At 43.0% G+C, this 23175-nt stretch overlaps 1 protein-coding gene across 1 annotated transcript; it reads right to left on the bottom strand.

The window, feature by feature from the left end:
• Window positions 1-8016: 8016 nt before the first annotated feature.
• LOC118078746 (aspartyl/asparaginyl beta-hydroxylase-like) lies at window positions 8017-9668 on the bottom strand. The gene is made up of 2 exons (XM_060273283.1): window positions 9664-9668; window positions 8017-8625 (listed from the first exon to the last, which is right to left on the bottom strand). The coding sequence occupies exons 1-2, from the start codon at window positions 9666-9668 to the stop codon at window positions 8130-8132; spliced, it is 501 nt and encodes a 166-aa protein (XP_060129266.1). The 3' UTR covers window positions 8017-8129.
• Between the last annotated feature and the right edge of the window lie 13507 nt (window positions 9669-23175).

The raw sequence follows: 23175 nt of genomic DNA, 5'->3' as shown, positions 1-23175 counted from the left end.
TCTTTGAGCTAATAACGTTCTTGCCGCTGTTGTCGCATACATAAATAAATTCTTCTTGTCTATTGGTATATCTTGTCCTGCAATACCCAATTAAAAGGCTTCTGGATTTGTAACAAAGGTTATCTTAAACAGATTTTTTTTCATTTCATTATAAATCATGTCCCAATAATTTTTAATTTATTTGCAATTCCACCACATGTGATCCATGAAGGGGAATATTTTGCGCTCTCCTCTTTCACCTTTAATGAGGGTGAAAGAGGAGAGTGCAAAATATGGTCTGAAGCTCAACATCAAAAAAACCAAGATCATGGCCACTGGTCCCATCACCTCCTGGCAAATAGAAGGGGAAGAAATGGAGGCAGTGAGAGATTTTACTTTCCTGGGCTTCTTGATCACTGCAGATGGTGACAGCAGTCATGAAATTAAAAGACGCCTGCTTCTTGGGAGAAAAGCAATGAAAACCTAGACAACATCTTAAAAAGCAGAGACATCACCTTGCCGACAAAGGTCCGTATAGTTAAAGCTATGGTTTTCCCAGTAGTGGTGTATGTGTTCGGGTTTTGCTAAATTAGTATCGTGAGAAACCATCAGATTGCTTCTTCACACAATCAACTCTAGGACAAGCAATTAACACTGGGCAGAAAGCCAAGGCCTACTTCTGCCTTAGTAACTGCGCTCTCATTGGTTGGGATCAGCACTGAGACCTGTTATCAGAGAAAGCTAGCACAGTACGTGTGTGTGGTGAGTGTGGTCAGTGTAGGAGGAGAGGTGCTGTATCGGTTGAGAGAGAGACAGAGAGGAAAGGATTTATTTTACTTTGTTTTTGAGTTCTAAAGTAGTACATAGAAACTCTGGATTTTCTTTATTTTAATAAATCCTGTATATAGTTTTACTCTGTGTCCAGATGTCTAGTCATTTAAGTTACCACCAGAAGATTCTGGAAAAACCTGTGCAAACTCTGCTGTGTTCAGGCTGAAGTTACACCTGACACTTAAAAACACTAAGAGTATGGAAGTGAGAGCTGGACCATAAAGAAGGCTGATCGCCGAAGAATTGCTGCTTTTGAATTATGGTGCTGGAGGAGACTCTTGAGAGTCCCATGGACTGCAAGAAGATCAAACTTATCCATTCTGAAGGAAATCAGCCCCGAGTGCTCACTGGAAGGACAGATCCTGAAGCTGAGGCTCCAATACTTTGGCCACCTCATGAGAAGAGAAGACTCCCTGGAAAAGACCCTGATGTTGGGAAAGATGGAGGGCACAAGGAGAAAGGGATGACAGAGGATGAGATGGCTGGACAGTGCTCTTGAAGCTATAAACATGAGTTTGACCAAACTGCGGGAGGCAGTGGAAGACAGGAGTGCCCGGCGTGCTATGGTCCATGGGGTCATGAAGAGTCGGACACGACTAAACGACTAAACAACAACAACAACTACCTCAAGATAAGAAAGATTTTCTCTCTTTGTGCCTTTCTCTCTTCTTCTGTTATTACCAGTCATGAAGCTGGTGATCATTTGTTTACCAATTGCTTAACTTTTTTACTATTATTACAACCTAGCTTCCTGCTGAATCAACCAATGGACTTTCTGGATCCTCATGACCTCCCTGACATGAAGGCAAAGCAAAGCAAAATCCACTACAAGATGGTACATAAGCATACATGGTTCTTTGGTTTAGTCCAACCCGTATTTGGTTCACTTCCTGAACACAAAATAGAAGCTAAAGCTTCTTGGGGAAACACACTGTTCTGGTCATGCCCTCCTGGGGGACTCCCATATGCATCTGTCTGGCCACCAACAGAAAAAAGCTTCTGGGTGAGATGAGCTTCCGGTCTGATCTAGGAAAATCTCCTTCTGTTGTTACCACTCATGTCATCAGTGCTGCCAGAAAATATGAAGACTGCCAGGAAACCATCAAGACCCATTAACCCAAAGTGCATATGAACTTAAGCCAGAACAGTTCCAACAGTTCTGCATATACTAAATGTTACAATGTTCCTTAAAAAAAAACATTTTCAGGAAAAAAATGTCACTGTACTAATTTCAATGTACTGCTCATTTCATTTCATTTCAATAGTAATGCATGTTAGCAGCTGGAAATAGGAAAGGAAATACAGACAATTCTACTTTAAAAAAAACTATGAAAATGACAATAAAAACTTTTTTTTCAGCCCACTGGATCCTGAATATATGTTCAAGTTAAACTACTTTCCTTCCTTCCTCTTGGGTACATTGTGATTTCATTAGGAGCAGACGACCAAGGCTTATTGCTATCACATCCATTACTTCAGGAATACTATGTCATCAAGTTTACATGTGTGCCTATAAAGATCTGAACAAACAAGTTTTTTGGATAACACAGAGAATCTTGGTCTCCCTCTTGGTCTCCCTCTTTTGGTTTCTGACTTGAGATTCCTAGTCTTCAGCAATGCAGTTTGGCATCATTTACATTGTTGCCCTTTCATGGACGCTCTTAACTTTTCCAGGTAAGGCCTTACATCAACTTCTGAAATATTAAGACCTAAAGGAATGTAGACCTATGCAAAATTTGGTAACGAGAATGAATGTGGCCTTCTCAAAGGAGAAGTTATATAACTGCAGGCAAAGGAGAGCTGGAAAGAACACATAGGAGACCCCATATTTGGAAGGGGCAAAGTGTAAACTGAATAACCTACCTACTCCTACCATATAAATTAATATGCCAGCTTTGGTTTCTCTGCTCTGTTTACTCCATTTCTGAAAAGATGCTGATTCTTTTCCAATTTTCACACAAAGCTGTGAACATTCATTGGTTTCCGTTCTCAACCAATAGATGCTTTTGTGTTCATAGTTTTACTCAATCTATGCATTTTTGCAAGAAACCTCTCCTGATGTAAGGCATTATTGTCCAAATATTTCTCTAAAATAAATCCACTAATAGCTGCATTGTTTTCTACTCCTCCTCTTGATTTAGATTTGCTCCTGAGGTTCTAGGGTTAAATTGTGACGTAGGAAGACATGGATGGCTGTGTTTCTGTTCATACATCGGCTCAGGAAATGCAAAGGAAGAAAGTTCACATTAGACTTCTGCACCAAATGAATTTCTCCCCATCCCAGGCGCTCTCTGAGTGTGGGCAAACATATAGTCCATCACCTTTCAGTTTCACCCCCGAAGTGCAATGTACAGTGGTACCTCTGTTTAAGTACACAATTGGTTCCGGAAGTCTGTACTTAACCTGAAGCGTACTTAACCTGAAGCGAACTTTCCCATTGAAAGTAATGGAAAGTGGATTAATCCGTTCCAGACGGGTCCGTGGAGTACTTAAACTGAAAGTACACAAACCGAAGTGTACTTAAACCGAGGTATGACTGTACAATGCTGAGATAATACCCATCACCTACCATACAAATGCTTCATTTGATGCATTTGAATATTCAAAAAGCCAAAACATGCTGAGCTTTATTGCTAATATTGTTGCACAAAACCCCTTTGAGCGGTGCAAATTCCAGGGGTTACAAGTGCTTACCCTGGGTTCATGTTTCCTTCTGAAAATGAGGCACAACCATGTTGTTCTTATTTCATTTCATTTATTGAATTTATATACCGCTGTATACCCAGAGGTCTCAGGGCAGTTCACAATATTCTGATATACGGTTTATTTCCGCATATATACAACCTGAGCCTATGACGGAGTGGTTCACAGCCTGAACACCCCAACAGGGTATTGTTTCACATATGTCAGAAATCAAATATGGTTTGCTGCTTTCTCCTCTAGTTCACATCACTGCAGCTCGACCCTAAACTCTGGCTTCATCCTTCCAACTAACCATTGCAAATGAGCCACGATGATGGGACTAGATAGGTCAGAATATAGGAATGCATTCATCCAGCAAACTTCTCTCTCTAGGATATACTTATGGAAGACCTAAACCAAATAATGAAAAGCCAAAGAATGAAAATGCTTGCGAGGCCAAGGGCGGGGACTGCACCACCACCAATGAATGCTCGGGCCTCAAGAGTTATGACATAAAATGTGATAAAAACCGAATTTGCTGTGTAATGTAAGTTCCACTCCCCCCATACTTTTTCTAAAGTCATGAAACTCAACTGGAACATACATTCAGATTCTTATAACCCTTTTCCCGATCTTATAATTAAAGTGCTCCCAGTCCACTCATCAACTTAGAGTGAGAAAGTTTTTGCTGTCTCTTCTTTCCAGTGAGTTTCATTTAAAAAAGTACTTGTTTGTTTGTGCTTATATCCATTGCTTCATCCGTGCAGCTCTGGAGGGAGTTCATGGGTGTCTCTCTTGCCTTCCTTTTTTTTTTTAAGCAGTGGGAAATCCAAAATGAAAGCAACCACATAACATTCCATTAATGGATTAATTTGATTGATTTAGCAGGGTTTTTCTTGGGCTTGCCGATCGGAAGGTTGGCGGTTCGAATCCCCGCGATGGGGTGAGCTCCCGTTGTTCAGTCCCATCTCCTGCCAACCTAGCAGTTCAAAAGCACGTCAAATGCAAGTAGATAACTAGATAACGCTCCGGCGGGAAGATAAATGGCATTTCCATGTGCTGCTCTGGTTTTACCAGAAGTGGCTTAGTCATGCTCGCCTCATGACCCGGGGAAAAACTGTCTGCAGACAAACACTGGCTCCCTCGGCCAGTAAAGCGAGATGAGCACCGCAACGCCAGAGTCGTTCGCGACTGGACTTAACTGTCAGGGGTCCTTTACCATTACCTTTTTTTATGCCACTTAATTGTTCACACAAAGAAGGACCTTAGTTGGTCGTTGCAGGGTCTGGGGCGGTTCATTTGAGGAGAGGAGACCCTTGAGGTATTACAGTCCTGAGCTGTTTAAAGCTTTATAGGACAAAAACAGCACTTTGAATTGTCCCTGGAAACTAATTGGCAGCCAGTGCAGTCAGGATTGCTGTTACATGCTGAAACCGCCTTGTATCAGTGAGCAACCTGGCTACTAAATTCTGCACCAGTAGACGTTTCTGAACCATCTTCAGAGGCAACCCCATGTAGTACATTGGAGTAATCGGTTAGCGTAGCATAGACAACAGAAGTTAGGCTATCCTTGTCCATATAGGTGCACGGCTGGACCACCAGCCGAGGCTGATGGAAATCACTCTGGGCCACTAAAGCCACCTGACCTTCAAGCCACAACAAATGATACAGAAATGCCCCCAAGCTAAGTACCTGCTCCTTCAGAGGGAGAGTAACCCCTTTAGAAGTCTTCATGATGCTTTGGTCTGTTGTCTTGTTTGTAAATTGTCTCTTGTGTGCTGCATTGTATCTCTGTTGGTTTATTTCCACCCTCTAGAACATTATGTGTAATGTCTCTATTAACAACATAACCCTGGAAATCATAAAATAAATCCCTTTTCTTTCTTCAGGGTTGAGTAAAGTGGAGAGGAACATATGCTTATTTCTGCAACTGATAATACCCAAGCAACTAGATTGATCTGTTATTTGGCAACTCCAGAAAATACTTCTATGGGATAGATTTTTTAAGGGGGAGGGGGAGAATTTGTACTATTTTGAATAAACATATTGCTGGAAAATATGTGCAGACTTGTGTCCTTGTGAGATATGGATCACCAAAGCGACAGAAATCTTTTTATTCGTAAAGTTAAGGAAATTGTCATGTTTTTTAGACATATATAAAAAATTGTGCTCAAGTTAAAGCAGCACTGGGTGTTGAATTTTTTTGCGCCTAGAGAACACCCTCCCATGCTGCTAGCTACACATTCTTATCTTATCAGCACTAGGAGGACTTTCTTCTATTTTCCTGTTTCATTTTTTAAGCTCAGATCTCAGGTGGTTTCGTGCTCTATTGTTTTTAATTTTATTTCATATGTTTTGAAACTCACATTTCATGTACAATATTCATTGGATGCTCAGTCAAATTCATTCCTTTGTAAATTTTCACTTGAATGCTGGCATGTAGCTGCTTTGCTTATTCCCACACCCCCAGAACATTATGTGTAATGTCTCTGTGAAAACAAAAACCCGGAAATTATGAAATAAATCTCTTTTCTTTTTTTAGGGTTCGTTAAAGTGGAGAGAAACATATGCTTCTTTTAGCAACTGACAAAACCCAAGCAACTGGATTAATCTGTTATTGGCCTCCAGAAAATACTTCAATTGAATAAAGTATTTTGGGTGGGGAACTGTAATATAATAATAATATAATAATAAATATGTGACATGTTGCTGGGAAATGTGTGTGGGTTTTTTTTTTTTTGTTGAGTTTGCAGTGCAATAAACTGATTAGTAGATTTCCTGTCTTGGCAGGCTGCTGGCCTACATAGCCTTTTAGGTTCCTTATAGGTAAAGGGTAAAGGGACCCCTGACCGTTAGGTCCAGTTGCGGACCAGGAAGCTTTCTTCAGAAGGGTCAACTGATTCGTAAACCACAGATATTTGGTTAGATGTCCAAGGCTAATTGTTTGTATTGCAATAAATTGTCAAGTTTATTATGACTTGTGTGCTGTGTTATCAAGACGGCAGCCGGGGCTCCTGACATTGAGGACTACCAGGAAACCGACCTGCTCGTTAATCCAAAGTGCATACCAACCTAAGCCAGAGATTTTGCCCGGCGGAGGTTTTCGGAGTGCTGTGTGTTACTAAATGTGGCCCCGTTCTTGAAAATAACAAAAACAACAAATAGCAACCTGTTTTGCAATTAGTACAGAGGGCTCACTGTACCAATCTGCCTGCACTCTTCAGTTCAGTTCATTAGTTTTAGCAATGGACTATAGGAGCCAGAAAGTGGAAAGAAAATACAGGCAATTAAAATAATAATAAAAATTTTTTAGTTTTTTCTTCTTCCAGTAGCATCTTAGAGACCAACTAAGTTTGTGATTGGTATGAGCTTTCGTGTGCATGCACACTTCTTCAGATCTCACTGGGCTACGAATGTACAAGCTACTGTATTTTCCTTCTTTTTGATGCTCCAAGACTTCATGAGGAGCACTGGACCAAGACTTTCCTGCTATCACAACCTTTACTTTGGTAATCTTAAATCCTAGGGCTGACGTGTAAGTGCCATTTGAAGACCTATAAATACATGAGCATGCATTCTTTTTGATGATACTCTTGGTCTCCCTTTCTTGGTTTCTGACTTGAAATTCCCAGTCAAACTTCCCAGCAATGCAGGCCAGCATCTTTTACATCATTGCCCTTTCAGGGATGCTCTTAGCTTCTCCAGGTAAGCCATACATCAAAATCAGAATGTTCAGAGATGATGTGAAAATTGGGATTCAATAACCAAGATAGCCTTAGATTCAGGAAGGTAGCTGTGTTGGTCTGACACAGTAGAAATGTGTGTGTGTGTGTGTGTGTGTGGAGGGGTATTACTCAGAAGGGTGGTGGGAATGGGTGATTGGCTGATAGGTGAGGTAGACAAGTGGCATACAATATCTAAAGGTAGCTGTCATATTACAAAAGAATTTCAGAAATAGACTGGAAAGAGAAGTTGCTGAATTACAACTTATTACCAAACGTAAAACCATGGAGAGACTTCGTCTGAATAGAGACATTGGATTCTTATCTCATTATACATGATAAAGCTATTTTTGGCCATCTCATCCCTTGCTTTTTCCTGTAATACCAATCACAGTCATTAACAGTCACCCACAGGTTTATCACACCTATCAGCCAATCACCCATTCCCATCACCCTTCTGAGTAATACCCCTCCCCACCATCTCACTATATATAAGGGTCTGGTGACTTCTGTTTCAGTGTATCTGAAGAAGTGTGCATGCACACGAAAGCTCATACCAAGAACAAACTTAGTTGGTCTCTAAGGTATTACTGGACAGTTTTATTATTTTATATTTTATATATTTCAAGATAGCCTTCTCCTCCAATTCTGCTGAAGACTTTCCCCTCAAGATTAAGATAATAATGATAATAATGATAATAATAAAATAATAATAATAATAATTTATTATTTATACCCCGCCCATCTGACTGGGTTTCCCCAGCCACTCTGGGTGGCTTCCAGCAGAAATATTAAAATACAATCATTTATTAAACATTAACTTTATCTTCAAGGTCTCCATCATAGACATACTGTTCTGTGGGAACTTCAGGTGTTTCACTATTCTCTTCCTGAAAATCTGTTTCTTCATCTGCTTCACTCATTTTTTTCAAACTCTGATTCAAGAACTTGACGTAGTACAGTGTCCATTTCATCTTCCTCTTCTGGTTCTCCTTCAGCACTCCTGTGTTTTGCTCTCCCATGTGGCTCCTCTGTAGGTTGGATAACCTCTTCAGCATCTCTTGTCTTTTGCTGTTCTGGGACAGATTTTTCTTTAAGTCCTAGCAAAGCCTTGGCATCTTCCACATCAAAATCTCCATCTCCATCAGCATCATAGTTCTCAAGTTTTCCTAGCACTTCCTCATAATCAACAAGTTCTAACCAAACCACAGTGACAGATGTCCACATTCCCAGCAGTGCAATTACCATAAACCAAGTAAAAAATGAACTTCCAGAAATTACTTTTTTCCTCCCATTCCTGTTCCCTCCATGTCTTGCTTCTCTCCTGGCTCTGGGGCCAGGATGAAGACTATATTCCTTTGTCTCCCTTGCTTTCTCCTCCTCCTCCTCTTCTAGATCTCTCTCATTCTCTCTTCACACACCTCTCCTCTCACTCCTCTCCTTCATTCTTGTTTCAGTTGAGCAATTGCTGCTGTCCTCCTTGGACTTTTCCACCTGCCCATCATCCTGTTTGCTCAAGCCATCTCTTTACCATGCTGCCTGCCCTAGCATATAAGGGTGTGTGTAGATGTGTTTTAGATGTATTAGAGGTTTAAAGGGTATTCCGTTCCATTCCGAAGCAGCAGCAGCAGGTAGTGATCTATAGTTATCAAGTAAGAATGGTAAAGCTAAAGGTAAAGGTACCCCCTGACCATTAGGTACAGTTGTGACCAACTATGGGGTTGTGGTGCTCATCTCGCTTTATTGGCCAAGGGAGCCGGCGTACAGCTTCCAGGTCATGTGGCCAGCATGACAAAGCCGCTTCAGGTGAACCAGAGCAGCACACGGAAATGCCATTTACCTTCCCGCTTGGAGCGGTACCTATTTATCTACTTGCACTTTTATGTGCTTTCGAACTGTTAGGTTGGAAGGAGCTGGGACTAAGCAATGGGAGCTCACCCCATTGAAGAGATTCGAACTGCTGACCTTCTGATCGGCAAGCCCTAATGTCTGTGGTTTAACCCACAGCGCCACCCACATCCCTCCAAGAATGGAGGAATCCCTTAATCAAACAATGTTCTTTTTCTCTAGGACATGCAGTCAGGACAGAAGCAATACAATCTTGTGAAGATTGCAGTAACATTAAGGGATTTTGCACTAATGACTCTGAATGCAACACACCTTACCCATCCCAAGGAACATGTGGAGAAGGCACATTATGCTGTTTAGTGTAAGCTTTATATTTTATCTATGAACTCTAATGGAACATATATTTCAGTTTTCACATCTCTGTTCCTCATGTTATGGTCTGATGGTATGCTCTCAGAAGTCACTCGTCAACTTGGAGTGAGAAGGATTTGGCTGTTCCATCTTTCAAATATGTTTCGTGACATTTTTATATATTTATTTGTGGTTATATACCACCTTTCATCCAAATTGGTCAAGAGGGCGTTTGTGGGTCTCCCCTTACCCCATTATTTTTAAAATTAGCAAAGTTGGAAATAAAAAGCCAGAACAACAACGTACTGTTTAATCAAAGGATTCATTTGTTTGTTTGATTTAACAGGAGTCTTATATGGCTTTATCGTTCATAATTTCTAAGAAGTTTACATCCCATATAAAATCAAACATTAAAAGCAAGTTAATCTTGGGTTGCAATGTTTCAAAATGTGAAAATTTAGATAGTACTGTTGAGTTGTTGTTGTTTTGGGGGGAGTTCTTGAGCTGCTTTTGGGGTGTGTGGAAAAAATTGTTGAGGTTTTTTCTTTGTTGGGGGGAATTCATATGGAAAGTGCCACATGTGGTGGACGTGCGACAAAGTTAAAAGTTTCTGGGAACAAGTTTATAATGAACTCAAAAAATTATTTAAATACACGTTCCTAAAAGACCCGAGGCCTTTCTGTTAGGGCTGATGGGAAATGAAATTCGGAAAATAGACCAAAGACTGTTCATGTACGCCACAGTGGCAGCAAGAGTCCTACTAGCCCAGAGGTGGAAGACGACTGAAATACCCACAATTGAGGATTGGCGAGTGAAAATGCTGGAATATTTGGAACTAGCAAACCTGTCATGCAGAATCCGAGATCAGGAGGACACGAAATTCAACGAAGAATGGAAGAAATTCCGAGAGTATGTTAAAGAGAATTATAAAAGTTTAAAGACTCTGGCGGGTATGTGTTAGAACCTACAAAGCTGATGTTTTTTAAAGTTATTTTTTCTTTCTTTTGGTCAGACTGTTAAGTTGTTAAGGTTGTGTTTTGTCTCTCTAAAATGCACGAACTAAAGAGAACTATACCTTTTACCAAAGGGAGGAGGGAAGTCTGAATTTGTTAGAAATTGACAAAGATACAATGTTGGAGACATTAAGTTGTTGTAAAACGTTTAATGGAAAATTCAATTAAAAATTTTTTTTTTAAAAAAAGGAAAGTGCCCAGGGGCACACAATAGCATCACAGCATGATTTACAGGAAGAAAAATCTTGGAAAAATTACTGAGGCAATAAGGGGTCCATGGCTGCGGTCCATACATATTCTTCAATTGGTAGGAAGAAGCACAAAATGAGGTGCAACTTTGGTGATTTCCTCCACCATTGCTGCTTACCTTGTTGCCACTGCTTGCATTCATTTAGTGGACTTAGCTTGTAATATTTGTAGTGCATTGTAGTCTTCTACTACTTTGTACATGCTTACATCATTGCTTCTGTGATTGCTAAATTGGGTTTCTGTTGCTTTTAACAATAAACCAAATGAGGAAGGAAGGAGATAAACATTGTCATTGAATATATCAGCTCCATCTCCATTTTCTAGAGCAGCACCAGGGGTCCAACACCCAGAGAGGATAATGAGAGCCTCTGAATACCACTTGTTGATGAGGCACACTGCTGTCGTTATGTTTTGTTGGTGGGCTTCCCAGGGACATCTGGCAGGCCACTGTCAGAACAGGATCATGGATAAATCTTTGGTCTCATCCAACAAGGGTCTCCTTTTGGTCACATCTTCTTGCTAGTCAGGGGAGCAGTGGTGCCAGAAAACCTGAGGCCTGCCTCATGAACTGAAAGTGCACACCAAACTAATCCAGATATTTTGCCCAGATGAAGGTTCTTTCTGGATTCTAACAGTGCTGCATTTTACTAAATGTGGCCTTATTCTTTAAAAACAACAAGGGAACTTTGTTTTAAGACAAAGAGACTCAAAGTGCTCACCATACTAATTTGTACATAGTGTTCAGTTCAGTTTAGTTCATTAGTTTTAGCTATGAACTATAGCAGCAGGATACAGAAAGAGATAAAACACAGAAAACAATAAATAATAAAAACACAGAAAACAATAAAATTACTGTCTTGAGCTGACTGGACTATGAATGTACAAGTTAGTTTATTTTACTTCTTTTTGGCACACCGGGAATTCATGGGGAGTACTGGACTTCCTGCTAACACATCCAGTACTTTTAGGATGCCAAATCCTAGGGCGGACGTGTAAATGCTGTTTGCAGACCTATAAATACGTGAGCATGCAATCTTTTGGATGACACAGGAATTCGAGAGCACTCTTGGTCTCCCTTCTTTGGTTTCCAACTTGGCATTTCCAGTCAAACTTCAGCAATGCAGATCAGCATCTTTTACATCATTGCTCTTTCAGCGATGCTCTTAGCTTCTCCAGGTAAGACATAGATCAAAATCAGAATGTTCAGACATAATGTGGAAATTGGGATACATTAACCAGCATGGCTTTCTACTCCACTTCTGCTTTCCCTTCAAGGCTAATATGAAAGCCATATGCCTTGATCTATGTTGCTCTCTCTCCTCTCTCTTTTCTAGACCTGTCTCTTTCCCTCCTCCTGCACCTACTCTCAACACTTCCCTCCTTCATTCTTGCTTCCCTTGATCTATTGATTATGCTGTCTTCCTTCTCAGACTCTGCCCCATCATCCAATCCTGTTCACACCATCTCTTTGCTATGCTGCATTTTCCGGATTTTTAAGGATGTATGTAAATGTGTTTTGAACATGAGATAAGGATTTCTAATATAAAGGATTGTCTGATATTGATAAATATTTGCCTTTTCCTGCCATATGAAGTGCAGTGTCTGATGTGTCCTAATAAAGTTCATTGGCAGAAAATGTTGAGGAACAAGCAAGGGGAATCAGGAAAAATGTTTGCCCTGGAACGTGATTCTGTGACCTGTGAGAGCCCTGAAATAACAGAGACAAGACACCAGACGTTGGTTTAAAATCAGGCCAAATCTTACTGACTGCAGTAGGCAAGGCAGGGTTGACATGGCAGTAGGGCAAGGTTCAGTTCTTCATTCCACTCAGCACTTAGTGATGGGGTACAAGCTGTTGGGAAGGACTAAACCCCTTCCCTGGAAGTCACCCAGCATTGAAACCTCGAATACTGCAAGCCAAGCATGCAAGCTAAGTGAGGATTTCAGACCAGAAAATCAGGAGAGTCAGAAAAGATAGAGGAGGAACTGGAGAAGCAATGAGAAGAGTGGGAGAAGGAAAGCTTTTTTCCATTCCTGAAGAAACTGTCCCAGGGATGAGGATGTGTCACTGCTGTAGCCAAGGAGGCAGGAGGCAGGAACTGAGGGCAGCACCCAGAGGCAAATCTGCTACCCCTTCCAGATTGCCATTTTTGGCAACTGCCTCTCCAGAGGTTTGGCCCTGTTCACTGGGGGAAACATATAATCCATTACACTCCAGTGTCATTCCCAAAATGGAAAGCTCAGTGCAGGCATAGTAACACCTACCTTACGAATGCTGAATTTAAAACATCTGAAAATTCAAAATGGCTATACATCTTGAGCTCTGGTATTCTTATGAGGCGGTTAAAGAGTAGTCCACTGCAGTTCAAAGACGCAGTTGCAATGGCCCATGATAATGCGGTCAGGAATGTCAGAATGTGGAAATGCCTTCATAAAATTAAATAAAATATCTCTATCTAGGATTCGTCCATGCAGGGGAACCTCATAATTGCGAGGCTATTGGTGGGTTATGCAGGGCTGGATGTGGGATCATCTTGCAGAGTGGAACTTGTCCTGGAGGGAAGAAATGCTGTGAAGAGTAAGTTTTCTTCCTAGTTTTTCAAATCCATTGAACTCTAATGGAATTTGTTTCTTAAAATATTGATAAAATGAAATACATAAAGCAAATTAACCTCGAAATTTAAAACAAGCAGCTTTCTCTCTCTCCTCTCTCTCTCTCTCTCTCTCTCTCTCTCTCTCTCTCTCTCTCTCTCTCTCTCTCTCTCCTCCCCCCTCTCATATTTAAATTTATGCCCATTGAATAATTATTAATCTTTCTTGTGGTCCAAAGACCCATAACATAGATTCAGAATAAAATGCAGATTCATACAGACAACCCACCGGGAGAGGAAGAATGAGACAATATTTGTTTAGTCTTAAGTACAATGATTTTTGATACCTATGACTACCGAAAGAAACTTTGCCACGGCCACTGTGATATCATTACACTTGTCGTCCAGAAGATATTTAGTATAGTAGGCTTCAAATTTATAGTAGGCTTCAGATTTCTGATTTGCCAGTAGGGGTTTAACATTGATTAATTATCTGCTCCCAGTTAGAGGGCAGCATTTATTTCATTTCCTTCTTAAATTCCTTCTCCCCCCCCCCAATACAAAACTTTGTAAAGGTTAGAAGGGACTGCTCAACGAATGCTTTATATTATTTTTACACCCACTTTCATTAATACACATTTCTCTTCAACTTGACTTCCATTAAGATTTTTCTAATATGGTTGCAACAAAACTTAAAATACCACCCCATACTCCCCACTTCCCCAAGCAGTGAGAATCACTGATGTTTTGGGCCATTCTTAAAGCATTTCCTTTATTTACAAATAATGAAGTGCGAAACATCCAAAACTTTGTGCCCTTTAGATGTTTTGGACTACAAGTTCCCATAGCCCTGTTCATATTGATTGGGGCTCACAGGTATTGTAGTCCAAGACAACTTAGCTATGAGTCAATGTTCAGGCACTTCTAGAAAAAGAAAAAGAAGAAAATGAGGTTTTTTATGATTACATGGACAACTTGGGGTTGGTGGGTGAATGCAAATAAGTTGAAAAAATGTAATAAAACATAAAACATTTTAAAACTACTCTATACCGGGCTGCCTTCAGACGTCTTCTAAAGGTTATATCTCCTTTTATCTCCTTGACTCGTGGGTCACATAATCCCATAGCCTCCAATGAAAATAGGGACATCCAACCATGCCCTCCAACATGTCTCCAATGAAAATAGGGATATCCTCAGAAAACGTGGGACATTACGGGATCAAATCTGAAACTCAGGGTTAAATAGGGACACATGGAAGGTCTGCAGTACATTGAGGCCATGTGTGGTGAGATGTTTTTTCAAACCCTAGAGCCATTTTTCATTTTGAGCATCCACCCAAAGGCCCCATCCCATTGGTGGATGGAGTCAGAGACAAATGTGGGTGTGGCAATGAGAATAATTCTAACTTTTGTATGCATGCATATATCTCCCTATCTTCCTTCCAAGCAAGAGAAAGGGATTAGTTCAAGGACACATTCTTGGCAGGCAAAGTAGAGCCAGTATTCTGTGTGATTTTGAAATAGACTGTGTAGCTCGGGCTGCTGAGGGTCAGATGGAGAAGCCTGGAAGGCCACATTCAGACCCTGGCTTTGAGTTTCTCCCCCCAGCCTGATTCCGCCTAGAGAAATGTTTGTGTTCGTGTGTCTGTGTACTCTCCCTGTTAACACATAAACCTGTGAATCACTAAAGAAATCTCTTTCCTTTATTCAGCACAACTAAAGGTTAAAATGGAAAGAAACATCTGCTTCTTTCAGCAATGGCTATAACCCAAGCAACGAGATGGACGTGCTGCTAATTTGGCCTGCGGAAATACTTCCATGATGTGGGAATTTTGAGAAAATCTGTGTACTATTTTGAATAAATATTTGATATGTTGCTGGGAAATGTGTGTTTGTTTATGCCCTCCTGAGACGTGGATCCCCCTTGTGGACAATTTGCAAAGCTACCAAAATCTTTTTATTTCTAAAGTTCAGGTGGTCCATGCTTGTTCTTCTCTACATGTATACCGCAAATTATGCTCAGGTTAAATAACACTTTTCTGCCAAGACTCACCATTTCTGCCAGTTTGCTTTTAATGTCATTTGGCCTGCAACAATATCAACACATTTCACAAAGGCATTAGGAAGAACCTCCCAATGGGATGAGCTGGTTGACAGTGCAAAAGACTTTCACTGAAGATGCTAGATTGGCCATGATTAGTTGCTTCGAGGAAGAGACTGAATGTCTACGTATCACAGACATAGGCGTAGGAAGGTCAGGGGGTACCCGGTGCGGAAAATTTCTTGTCACCCCCCACCCCACATTGTTGTTTGTTTTTATCTCTCCCTGCAAAAATGGTTTTTATGTTATTTCATATTTTCTTTCAAAGGAATGTAGATTCTGGGCCTCTGGTAACAAGTAGGCGACTATGGACAGATACTTAAATCTACAGGTTGGATTGTGTTTTGGCTTCTGTTATTTTATTTATATTTATTGTTAAACTATCTATATATATAAAAATGTAGGCATTGCACATGCAGAGGTCACAGCCTTTCTCCATAACTGCTGAACTTTAATGTAACAAATTTGGCCACAACGTTCCATGCCCATCAGGGAGGGATCTGGCATAATTCTTTCTCCAAAAACCACACCTTTCACACCTAAAATAATGATTAAACACAAAAATGTGGCGCCCACCAGAAGCTCTGAAGACTCCAGCAGCTCCAAAGCTGCGCCGCCAGATGACATCACTAAATTCACAGCAACCAACTGAAAACAGTCCTTTTGCAGCAACAAGGCCCGGCTTTTTCAATAGGCCGCAGCATTGCCAAGCAGGGAAAAACAAACAGAATGGGTTTTTTATGGAACCGAGCAGTTCGGGCACTTCGGAACCCACCTTCTGTTGCTATAGGGCTGTGGGGCTTCGCTATTTGACACCCCCCATTGGGATTTTTAAAGTAGTTCTCTGGGTCCTGGGGTGCATCATCAACCCCAACCCTTTTCTTTGCCCAAACAGACATCTCCCCCCTGGCTTTGGGCTTTGCCCACATGGACCTCTCCCCACCTTTCTCAACACCAAATACTCCTCAATTATACCCACAATAAAACCCATAAAAATAAAAAAGTTACAAACAACACATTAAAAAAAATACATCCCATCCTAAATTCTATAAAATTACACCAAAAATTAAAAAACAAAAAACAACCACCCACACCAAAATCATACACTTCACACCAAAATAAATGACAACCCCAACTAGAGAAATAAAACATCGCAAACAATACAATAAAAAACAACAACACATCCTACATTCAAAACACCTACTCCAAAATTAGAATATCCAAATAACCAAAAAAAGCACACCACAAAACACACAATGCCCAAACCATACAATATCCACCAAAATGACAACCCCAAAAATAAAATTAAACAATAAAGACTTCTGCTTCTCATGTTCTTATTTCAATTTTTTAAATCTAAATATATTAAAATGTTCATGATGCGTGCACAGGGGCCAATGTATGGAGATACAGGGGGGAGGGGACAACACTCCCCGGGGACAACAGATTGCTCAGACATAAGTAAATACTGGGAAATAGAACCCAGAAACTGACAGTTCCTTCTCCAAGGGTGGGGGCAATGTAGGAAGATACTGGGGGGAGGGGGCCAACACTCCCCAGGGACAACAGAGGGCGTAGACAAAAGTGCATGCTGGGAAATAGAACCCAGAAGCTGACAGTTCCTTCTCCAGTGGTGGGTGCCCAAATATGGAAATACAGGGGGAAGGGAGCAACAATCCACGGGGACAACAGAGGGCATAGACAAAAGTGCATGCTGGGAAATAGAACCCAGAAGCTGACAGTTCCTTCTCCAGTGGTGGATGCCCAAATATGGAAATACAGGGGGGAGGGAGCAACAATCCACGGGGACAACAGAGGGCGTAGACAAAAGTGCATGCTGGGAAATAGAACCCAGAAGCTGACAGTTCCAAGTGTGGGGGGCCAAGGTATAGAGAAACGGGGGGGGGAGACAACAGAGGATCCCAACATTTCCCAGAGACAACAGAGGACTCAGACAGGGGGTGGGGGGAGGAGGGGGCTCGATACCTCATGAGTCAGGACAGGGTGGGGCCAGTCACAGGGATGTGCTGCGGGGATGGGGGGAAAGGGGGCTCGATACCTCATGGGTCGGAACAGGGTGGGGGCAGTCACAGGGATGAACCAGGGGGTGGGGGGAGGAGGGGGCAGGATAAGTCATGTGTCCAGACAGAGTGGGGTGAATCACAGAAAAGAACCACAGCAACACGTGGCCGGGCCAGCTAGTTTATTTAATAAAATTTATTTTTAAAAACCTGCAACCTTGTTTACCAAAAGACAACAACACAAAAAACACCACAGCAGTAAAATCAAGAAAAATTAACAATCCTACTTTAAAACATACAAAAGCTAAAATATTAAGATTAAAATTACTTCAACTTCCTAGGCATCTAGGTATGCTTGCCTAAAGAAGGATGCTTTTAGCAGGTGCTCGAAAACAGTCTAGCAAAGCCATGTGCTTTGTTGCAATAGGCGGGGAGTTCCTAAGTGGTGCTTTCACAGTAAACAATGCAGTACAGTAGTACCTCGGGTTAAGAACTTAATTCATTCCGGAGGTCCATTCTTAACCTGAAACTGTTCTTAACCTGAGGTACCACTTTAGCTAATGGGGCCTCCTGCTGCCGCTGCACCGCCACCACACAATTTCTGTTCTCATCCTGAAGCAAAGTTCTTAACCCGAGGTACTATTTTTCGGTTAATGGAGTCTGTAACCTGAAGCCTCTGTAACCTGAAGCGTCTGTGTCACAGGGGCGTTAGCGGCTACTCTAGAGTAACGACTCTTCCACTCGTTGCCTTTTCATGATTTTATTGGTGCTGAGTATTTACAGTGCAGAGCAGTGCTATGTACATGTTGTCAGCTAGGAGTCAGAACCTCCGAATGGATGTTCACGCGGTTTCTTCCAGCAAAATAATCTCTGGATACTGAATCTCCGCCCCCGCCGTTTCCGGTGCAATTCTGGGGTAGGTGGGATGGGCCTTCCCCCCTTGCCTCCCACTTCCCGTCTCCCGCTGGGCAGGGGCTCCGCTACCTTGCCTGAGCCTCGGACCTCACTTCCTGAATCACCGCTTGAGCTATCCCCTTCCCCGCTGCTACTGGCGCTGGGCGATGAGCTGGTGTGCAGAATGGGAGGGACCTGCCGGTATCTCTTGTCCCTCACATCCCCCCCCCAGGCTCCCCTCCCCCCCTTCCCGACGGCTCCGAGGGAGCCGAGGACGACTGGAAGCCAAGAAAGTCCGTGGCGTCGGAGCTGGAGGGGGTGAAAATTTCCCCCCAGTCTGGAGACTTCCCCCCTTCTCCCTGGGAGGACTGAAAGCCCAAAAAGTCCGTGGCATCAGAGCTGGTGGGAGTGAAAATCTGTCCCCAGTCCTCTACTGACTCTGACGTGCCCGTCTCCTGGTAAAACCATACTTCTTCTTCAGGTTCTTCAAAACCAGCTTCCCATCTCCATGGGGATCTGCTCCCGGATTCCCCTCCTGAGGGTCCCTCCCCCTCCCCTTCCCTGTCCCTTTGCCAGGGCTTGGGTCTGTGAGGGAAGAGAGCGTGGAACTCTTCCACTAAGAATTCCTCCTGTATCTCCATGGCCGGCACCCACTCATTTTGTGACAGCAGGGTGTCTTCCCACGCCATGAGATACTCCAGCCCTCTGTCCCCCCACCTGGAATCCAGAATTTCTGTGGCCTCATTGAGTTGCTGCACAGCTCCCTGTTTGTCGTTCCACTTGGATTATTGTCTCACGCCCACCGCTAATGCTGCTTTACTCAATTGATCCATACTTTGTGGCTTTGGCCCCCTCGAAAGTTCATCCTTCACATCCGCATGCAACCCCAGGTAAAAGGCAGACTGCACTGGGTCACTGTGCAAATCCCACCCCAGTTTGTGAACTAGCATCGTAAACTTCGCCCAGAATTCTCTGACCGTCATTTTGCCCTGTGTCAAATTTTGAAGCTCCTCCTTCGTAGCTTCCATCTCACTGTCGCTTGCATACATTACTTTCAGGATTTTTTGACGCGATGAGCGGCCTGACCCATTCTCTTGCCCCTCCCGTCAAGTGTTCCACGATATAAGAGACTCTGTGCGCGTCATCCGGAAACTCCGCGTTATGCAGTTCCAGCGCATAATTAATCTCAGTCTCAAATCCTAGATACTCCTTGGGGTCTCCGTTAAACTTGGTTACTAGGGCTTGCCCCCTCCGCACTGGTAATACTTGTGGCAGGGGGGGCCCCCACCTCTCGCTGCCTTCTCCGCATCCAGTTTGTTTTGCAGATCCACCACCATGGCCCTCAGCTGCTTTTCCATTTCATCTTTCGCTCTCACCTGCTCCACTGCTTTCTGTAGCTCCTCCTGCGCTATGCGTGATTCCTCCGTGGCAACGGCCAACTGTTGCTGGGCCTGCGCGGTCAAGCTCTGCATCTCCTGCTTCAGCTTCTCCACCTCCTGCCACCAGTGTGCCGTCTCCTGCTCACTAATCGCGGCAACTCCAAAGTAGCCAGAAAGATTCGGAGGTTGCTGTCACAGGGGCGTTAGCGGCTACTCTAGAGTAACGACTCTTCCACTCATTGCCTTTCCATGATTTTATTGGTGCTGAATATTTACAGTGCAGAGCAGTGCTATGTACATGTTGTCAGTTAGGAGTCAGAACCTCCGAATGGATGTTCGCGCGTTTTCTTCCAGCAAAATAATCTCTGGATACTGAATCTCCGCCCCCGCCGTTTCCGGCGCAATTCTGGGGTAGGTGGGATGGGCCTTCCCCCCTTGCCTCCCACTTCCCGTCTCCCGCTGGGCATGGGCTCCACTACCTTGCCTGAGCCTCGGACCCCACTTCCTGAATCACCGCTTGAGCTATCCCCTTCCCCGCTGCTACTGGCGCTGGGCGATGAGCTGGTGTGCAGAATGGGAGGGACCTGCCGGTATCTCTTGTCCCTCACAGTCTGTAACCCGAGGTACCTGAGATATTATGTGGAACCTGTAGTACTGCTTGAAACTACTGAAGGAGAGGTTTTATTTATTGTGATTTCACGATGCTCTCTATTATCTGAAAAGGAAAACATTTATTTTTTTAAAAGGACTGCACAGCAGCAATCTAGTCTCATCATGAACAGTGGGAGTTTGTCCCGAGCCGACGGTGCACCCCTTGCATCCAACCTGTACCTAAAACTCTGCACGAGCCTGCACCAGAGAATTGTAGAGTTGGAAGGGACTCCTGAGGGTCAGCTAGCCAAATCCCTGGGGCAATGCAGGAATCTCAACTAGACCATCCCTGACTGAGGGCCATCCTTCTTCTGTTTTTCCCCTCAGCCAGGAACAGCTTGAAGACTTTATACAGAGAGGAACCCCACACGGGTTTCCCTGCATGTAACATAACAGGCAGGGAGCCAGCTCAGTTAGAAAGACATTGGGGCAGGGGATGACAAAAGAGTACCAAAGTCAACCCATTTTATCCTCTTTGGGATGGTGACCCTTCTCCACTTAATTAAAACTTCAGCCTTCACGACATAGGAAAACGGCCAAGTAAACAGCTATTTTCGAGGAGGCGGGTCAAGATATTAACTGATATGCATGAAATTTCATATATAGCTATACAATCCCTAGTGTAGCAAGATAAGACCTTTGGAGCAGGCATTTTTTTTTTTAAAAAAAGTTTTTATGAACCGCCCTAGAAGGGCAGTAATTGTTCTTTGATAATTTGTCACCCGCCCCCCTCCATGATGGAACTCGGTGTGGACCACCACCGCCCCCACTTTCCTATGCCCCTGATCACAGATGGTATATTAATGGGTTTCCTGCCTTGGCAGATGGCTGGTCTACATGAACTTTCATGTTCTTTACAAGTCTCTGATTCTACTGGACATTCTATGCATGAATCCCAGATAGATAGTTTGTACCTACATATAACACAGAAAAAAAAACTAATTGACCTCCAGTACAGTAACCCACAGTGTTATGAATACACAGTGGAAGTGAGGAACAGGTATAAGGATTTAGATTTGGTGGGCAGAGTGCCTGAGGAACTGTGGATGGAGGCTCGTAACATTATACAGGAGGCAGCAACGAAAACCATCCCAATGAAAAGGAAATCCAAGAAAGCAAAGTGGCTGTCCAATGAGGCCTTAAAAATAGTGGGAGAGACAAGGCAAGCAAAATGCGAGGGAGATAGTGAAAGATACAGGAAATTGAATGCAGATTTCCAAAAAATAGCAAGGAGAGACAAGAGGGCCTTCTTAAACCAGCAATGCAAAGAAATAGAGGGAAACAACAGAATGGGAAAAACCAGAGATCTGTTCAAGAAAATTGGAGATATGGAAAGAATATTTCATACAAAGATTACCATAATAAAGGACAAAAGTGGTAAGGACCTAACAGAAGCAGAAGACATCAAGAAGAGGTGGCAAGAATACACAGAGTAATTATACCAGAAAGATATGGAGGTCTCGTACACCGCAGGTAGTGTGGTTGCTGACCTTGAGCCAGACATCCTGGAGAGTGAAGTCAAATGGGCCTTAGAAAGCACTGCTAATAACAAGGCCAGTGGAACTGATGATATTCCAGCTGAACTATATAAAATTTTAAAAGATGATGCTGTCAAGGTGCTACACTCAATATGACAGCAAGTTTGGAAAACTCAGCAGTGGCCAGAGGATTGGAGAAGATCAGTCTACATCCCAATTCCAAAGAAGGGCAGTGCCAAAGAATTCTCCAACTACCGCACAATTGCGCTCATTTCACACGCTAGCAAGGTTATGCTTAAAATTCTACAAGGCATTCTCTGAATTAAGAGAAGTAAACATAATGCGGAGTGAGCTGCAAGATGGCCAAGTTTGCTCATGATATTAAATTGTTCACGGTCATTAAACCAAAACAAAAAGAGATTCCAAATAATTCCAGTACAACTTCTTCAAACTGAGTGATAGCCACCAACTTAAATGGCCTTAAAAGAGGTTTGGGGGGGGGGAAACCATGGAGCAGGGGGCTATCTGTGGCTACAAGCCATGATAGCTACTCTGTGCCTCCAACAGTTGGATGCAACAATGTATCTGAATACCAATGGCTGGAAACTGCAGGAAGGGAGAGGGTGTTAGGATTCTTGCTCCGTGTTTGCAGTTATGGGATTGTTCTCTATCACATGACAGTGTATGTTTTCATTCCACAGTGTGGGACGTGATGGAGACAGGATGTTTTGGTATTCCTGTGTTCCATGAAGTAGGACTATTGTCCTTTGTTCTTTCTATTTGCTGTCTGATGAGAAAGAGGAAGGAGCAAAGTCAGAATGCTCCGAGTGTATTATATGTAAATAAAGTATCCATTCTGAAGGAAACCAGCCCTGAGTGCTCGCTGGAAGGACAGATCCTGAAGCTGAGGCTCCAATACTTTGGCCATCTCATGAGAAGAGAAGACTCCCTGGAAAACACCCTGATGTTGGGAAAGAGGGAGGGCACAAGGAGAAGGGGACGACAGAGGACGAGATGGTTGGACAGTGTTCTCGAAGCTACCAACATGAGTATGACCAAACTGCGGGAGGCAGTGGAAGACAGGAGTGCCTGGCATGCTCTGGTCCATGGGGTCATGAAGAGTCGGACATAACTAAATGACTAAACAACAACAAAGTAGATTAGCCAAAATGCTGTGCTACTGAGTTCTGTTACTCAAGCTGCAAATACTCTGCAGGATCCCTAAGTGTGCTGATGCCTCTTGACTTCAGTCACTGTGATGTTCAGGCTTCAGAATACTTTTGAAGGTCCCCAACGACCGACCAGGAGGGAGAGAACATGCCAGTCGGGCGTGTGTCTCTGCCACGGTCCTACACGCGAGTAGGACGATCCTAACAGAGGGCTCCT

Source organism: Zootoca vivipara, chromosome 3 (assembly GCF_963506605.1).
Source record: "Zootoca vivipara chromosome 3, rZooViv1.1, whole genome shotgun sequence".
NCBI lineage: Eukaryota > Metazoa > Chordata > Lepidosauria > Squamata > Lacertidae > Zootoca > Zootoca vivipara.
This window is presented reverse-complemented; position numbering and strand designations above follow the sequence as displayed.